Source organism: Triticum dicoccoides, chromosome 5A (genome assembly GCF_002162155.2).
Source record: "Triticum dicoccoides isolate Atlit2015 ecotype Zavitan chromosome 5A, WEW_v2.0, whole genome shotgun sequence".
Taxonomy (NCBI): domain Eukaryota; kingdom Viridiplantae; phylum Streptophyta; class Magnoliopsida; order Poales; family Poaceae; genus Triticum; species Triticum dicoccoides.
In genome coordinates, this window is record NC_041388.1 from 417,185,910 (window position 1) to 417,191,915 (window position 6,006).

Below are 6,006 nucleotides of genomic sequence, written 5' to 3' on the forward strand. Positions count from 1 at the left end.
ATTAGTCATTGATATTATTACTCGCTTTGATTAACGTCATCATTAGTAGGAGTACCATTTAAGCTACACCAACCCGAATAATGCCGAACCATTTGCTAGAAAATAGATATTCAGCATCAAATACTGCAAGTGTGCATGTTGCCCCCACGACGTATATGCTTATTGAAAGTTTCGAAAGATTTTTCAGATCTCCTGATGAATAGATTATCGCTCGCACAGAGTGTGGACGCTTGTACTTTTGTAGGGAGCCATGCTATTGTACGAGTACGGTATACTGTCCACCGTTTGAATACTCGGGCCTTCGCTGCTTGCTGGGCCTATGCCCTTGATATTTTTCTGTTTTTGGATTCTACGGGCGGTTGAAGAAGCCGTCACGCAATCAGAGAGAGGATAACGGTAACGCTGGACTCCTGGAGACTTGGTGGAGTGCGATGCTTGCGTCCACGAAGGCTAGTTACTGCCAGAGAGGAGGCCGATAAGTAGTAGCACTCTCCGAGGATAACGGTGGGCTTAAGCCTGTGGCCGCGGGCGGCTTCTTCTTCGTCTTCTTCGCCTGGGGAAGATAGATCCCGCCGGGAGTTGGAGAGAAGATTCCGCTGTAAGTTTTCTTCAGATTCCTGCAATCTTTTGCCTAGTGTCGGATTCGGCCGCCATGTCAGCTAGGTAGTTTTCAAGTCGAGGATCGATGAACTGGAATCTGGAATGAACTTGGTCTAGAACCTTGTAGAACGTGTGAGTGATGGGTTCGTATCCATACGCACGCGTGTTAGTGGCTTTGTTGGATGCGCCCTGAAGGCGTGCTGCTGTTCCAGTTCATGGTCCTTTGTTGCTGCTGCAGCTACTAGAAAAAGTTAGCCATGCACTCGTTTCATTTGCAGCCTTGCAGTGCAGGGCTATTCTGACCAATTCAAGTTGAAAATCAGAGCTAGTAGATGCTAGACTAGTGACTGATAATAGCAGAGTGCCTTCTTTTCCGAGGGCACGACCAAAGCAAAGCCGGCTCTCTTGGAAGGAATTTTGTTCTAGAAGCACATATTATGTTGAACACAAACAAATACACTGAAAACTTAGTCAGCATAACCAAATACTTCTACTACTTGTTTGGCAGAATATGAATACTCCCTCCGTGCGAGAATAAATGACTCAACTTTATATTAACTTTGGGTCAGATAAGCCGTTCCCATAGAAAAATGGCTGTTTCTGTCAAAAGTTCCAAATGATCGCATGATCCTAGAACTGAATCGATCTTGATAGATTATAGATATACTAGCACCTCCATTTCTGAAAGCAACGCACCATATGTATGTTCCTAAGCTTCCAATTTTATGGCATATTACAGGACTTGTCAGGCACAACTTTCTTAGGGGAAAAGGTGCTTGGAAATGGCCAGTGACATAAACGACGCAGAGCACGAGCAGGCAACCGAAAATCAGTTGGCAAGCATCAGCCGCCTCACACCAGACGTCCTGCACGAGATACTTCTCCGGCTTCCGGTGAGCACTCTGCAGAGGCTCCGCGGGACGTGCCACCAATGGCGCGGCGTGATCAGCGACCCCTGCTTCATCATGGACCATGCCAACCGTGCACCGGAGCACCTCCTCCTCTTCCTGCCCAGGCTGGAGGCCTCGGCGAGCCTCAAGACCGCCATGCCTGGCCGCATGAAGCTCTTCGATGAGAAATGGTCCGTGTCAACGTGGGCGGCGGCGTCCATGGACCCGGACGACCACCTCTTCGCGTCCTGCAATGGCCTGCTCTGCTTCTACAGGAAGTACACGCTGAAGATCGTCAACCCCGCGACCGGCCAGCGGCTGCACCTCTCGAAGCCCGACGGGAGATCGCTCCGCGACCTGTACTATCTCTACAGCTTCGGGTTCCACCCGGCGACGGGGGAGTACAAGCTCGTCTACTTCCTCCGCGAGCCCCGGCACGGCCGGCCGTCGGGGCAGCCGTTCCGCTTCGACGCCGTCCAGGTGCACACCCTCGGCGGGGACGGGTGGCGGGACGTCAGGGCGCCGAGGGAGAGCTGCCTGGTGAACCTCGGCGTCGTCAACGTGGACGGCGCCATGTACTGGCTCGCGGAGGAGGAAGGGGCGTGCTGCGGCGTGGCGGTCATGGCGTTTGATCTGAAGGAAGAGACCTTTGTGACGTTGAGGCCTCCGCCGCTGAGAGCGTGCGGCGGGGCGACGGACGAGCGGCCCTGCGGCGCTCCCGCGCTGTCCTACTACGTGACGGAGGTGGGGAAGAAGACGTGCCTGGTGACCGCCCCTTTCAGCAGCAGCGCCCCCCGGTGGCGCCGCTACAACGCCGAGGTCTCCGGGAGGATGGACGTCTGGACGCTGGAGAGCCGGGGCGAGGACCGGTGGTCGCTCAAGTACAGCGTCGACCTGTCGCCGTCGGCGCCGCGGTGCGTCCCGCAGCCGTGCTTCGTCCGCGGGGGGAAGGTCCTGCTGCACGGCCGCGACGGCGACGCGTTCTGCCGGGACCTGCGGGGCGACGAGGACGACGGCGGGGAGGTGAGGCTGCTGAACTTCCGGCCTTACAGGTACTACGAGACGCAGGCGTACCTGTACAGGGCGACGCTCGTCCCGTTGGACGTGTACGCGGGGGCGGCCATTGCTCGCGCGCCGCACTGGCCTCTCCCGCAACCAGGTTCCTGAATTTCTGATTACGACTCTGCGTTGGCCTTCTGTGGTCATGGTCCGGTATAGGTGTAGGTAACAGAGATGTATTTTGTACAAACTTTCGAACATGTTTACTTGTGAAACATGAATGAATTATGGTGTAATTCTCGGCGGAGATTTAAGCTACTGGTTATTGTAACATATTGTAAGCTAATAAGGATTTTGTGCCCCCGCGAAAAAATAAGTATTTTGTGCAGTAAGCTTTTCTGTTATTTTTTTTGAGGGGATAAGCTTTTCTGTTCACTCGTGTAGAATAGCGCAAATTCTACCCATGACATATCAAAATGGAAAACGGCAAAGCTTTCGTCCAGAAAACAGGACAGCCTCGAATTTTTAGATCCACCAAAGTTCCTTTTTTTCTGTGAAAAAAAAAAGGTTCTGAACACAGAATTTTACCCGAGTCCAGTGGAGAATGGACAGTGTTGGGCTAATTGGGCCGAACCTGGCCTGCGCAGCATAAAACACTCGTTCCTCTTCCGCCACGCTAAAAAAAATAGAACTTGTTCCTCTTGGGCGAAGCCCCGGAGCCGGCACAAAGGGGTCGAAGAGCCAGCCGACGAGGGGGAAGCGGCGGGAAATCATTTTGCCGTCAAGCGGAGAGCTCTCCCATCCCAATCCCATGGCGGCGACCGCGGAGCTCGTCTGATCTGAAATTCTGAATCGTGGTCGTGAGCCCTCGATGCCCCCTTTTGCTCGCGGAATGCATTCTCCCCCGATTTCCTTCTTGTCCGCGCTCCTCCATCTGTAACGGCGGCTAGGGTTTGTAGTTACTTGCCGTGGTTGAGGTGTTGACTACTTGCTGTAATGGCGCCCGAGGGCGTCTAGGGTTTGTAGTTACTTGCTGTAGTTGAGGGATTGAGGCACCGAGGGACGGCGCGCACGAGTGTTCGCTGGATTTGGCAGTAATCTGCACTTTTGGTGCATGAGAGATTTTTTTTTGACCGTGGGTTCACTTTGGGTAACTAGAGATTGTTACTTTTTTTAGCCTGGAGTGGTCAAAATTTCGGAGTGTTAGACTGTATTTACATGTGTATATTGTAACGTTGTATACCATCTCATTATATATATATGTGATAGGCCACCCCTAGAGGGTTGTGCCGGTTCCCCCCAAAGCCTATTGTCTTACATGGTATCAGAGCTATAACCAAGAAAAACACACTTCTTGGAACGAAACTTGAGCTTACGCTTGTTATATGGACGGAGATGGGGCCAGCAAGCACACCCAAACACCTTGAGAAAGGTGTAGTCCGGTTGTTCACTAAGGAGAACTTCAATGGAAGTCTTCATATTCAAAACACGAGTGGGAGTACGATTGATGAGAAAACATGCAGTGGTGAAAGCATCACTCCAAAAACGAAACGGAACAGATGCATGGGCCAAAAGAGTCAGACCAGCTTCAACAATGTGATGATGCTTACGTTCTACTGAACCATTCTGCTGATGTGTATGTGGACATGCTAAACGGTGAGTGATCCCAAGCGACTGAAAGAAGGAGTTGAGGTTGCGATACTCGCCACCCCAGTCCGACTGAACATGAACAATTTTGTGCTTGAGAAGGCGTTCAACATGTTTTTGGAACTGAACAAAAATGTCAAACACATCAGATTTACGTTTGATAAGATAAAGCCAGGTAAAGTGGCTGTAAGCATCAACAAAACTGATATAGTAATTATGACCACTAACAGAAGTCTGAGCAGGACCCCATACATCTGAAAACACAAGTTCTAAAGGATGTTTCACCTCACGACTGGACTCCGAAAAAGGAAGTTGATGACTCTTCCCCTGCTGACAAGCATCACACACTGCTACATCTTTATTACTAGACACACTAGGAAGCTCATGACGACGCAAAACATGCCGGACAATAGGTGTGGCCGGGTGACCAAGACGAGCATGCCACTGTGACGGAGATACCCGAACTCCACTGAAGACGCGAGCGACGCCAGGATGCTCCAGACGATAGAGACCTTGGCAGAGCCGCCCACTAAGAAGAATGTCCCTCGTGCCCCGATCCTTAATAAAAAGATCAAAAGGATGAAATTCACAAAGCACATTATTATCACGAGTGAGTTTAGGAACTGAAAGAAGATTACGTGTCACAGATGGAACTCGAAGAACATTGCGAAGTTGAAGACTCCTATTGGCATGTCTAGTGAGAAGTGATGCTTGACCAATATGAGAGATGTGCATACCTGCTCCATTGGCGGTGTGGATCTTGTCGGAGCCATGGTAGGGTTCACGAGTGTGAAGCTTCCCCATCTCACTGGTCAGGTGCTCTGTCGCCCCAGAGTCCATGTACCACTGGGGATCAATGGAGTAGGACTGAGTGTGTCCCTGTGGCTTCTGCGGCGGCGGACGATCAGCCATGGCGACCTGACGAGCAAAGTTGCGTGTATCCTTCCCGTCATTGCCAAGACCAAGAAAACCCCGCTGGAAGCGCTTGTGACACTTCGAGGCCCAGTGCCCATCGCGACCACAAAGCTGGCACACACGTGGACCGCCAGCCCCTGGTAGCGTCGCAGTAGGAGGAGGGGCCGAGGCGGGTGGTGGTGACTGCCCCGAAGGAGCCCTGGATGAAGCAGAGGAGCGACCACCCTTGGTGGCGGCGTTTGCCGAGAGGGCGCCGTTGCCCCTGGATCGGCGCGTCTCGACTCGTTGCTCAGTAAGCAGGAGGCGTGAAAAGACCTCGTGTGCTGGCATGGGCGTGGAGTTGCCTCTCTCATTGATGATCTCGACTAGGGCGTCATACTCCTCATCAAGACCATTGACAATAAACGAGTTGAACTCGGAGTCGGTGAGTGTTGGAAATATGCCCTAGAGGCAATAATAAAAGCATTATTATTATATTTCCTTGTTCATGATAATTGTCTTTATTCATGCTATAATTGTGTTATCCGGAAATCGTAATACATGTGTGAATAACAGACACCAACATGTCCCTAGTGAGCCTCTAGTTGACTAGCTCGTTGATCAACAGATAGTCATGGTTTCCTGATTATGGACACTGGATGTCATTGATAACGAGATCACATCATTGGGAGAATGATGTGATGGACAAGACCCAATCCTAAACATAGCACAAGATCGTATAGTTCGTTTGCTAGAGTTTTCCAATGTCAAAGTATCTTTTCCTTAGACCATGAGATCGTGTAACTCCCGGATACCGTAGGAGTGCTTTGGGTATGCCAAACGTCACAACGTAACTGGGTGACTATAAAGGTAGACTACGGGTATCTCCGAAAGTGTCTGTTGGGTGACATGGATCAAGACTGGGATTTGTCACTCCCTATGACGGAGAGGTATCACTGGGCCCACTCGGTAATGC

At 51.2% G+C, this 6,006-nt stretch overlaps 1 protein-coding gene across 1 annotated transcript; it reads left to right on the forward strand.

The window, feature by feature from the left end:
* Nucleotides 1-442: 442 nt before the first annotated feature.
* LOC119301945 (putative F-box/kelch-repeat protein At3g22730) lies at nucleotides 443-2,881 on the forward strand. Its single transcript, XM_037578953.1, has 2 exons — nucleotides 443-598; nucleotides 1,340-2,881. Exon 2 carries the CDS (start codon nucleotides 1,383-1,385, stop codon nucleotides 2,655-2,657), a length of 1,275 nt encoding a protein of 424 aa, XP_037434850.1. The 5' UTR covers nucleotides 443-598; nucleotides 1,340-1,382; the 3' UTR covers nucleotides 2,658-2,881.
* Nucleotides 2,882-6,006: the final 3,125 nt, after the last annotated feature.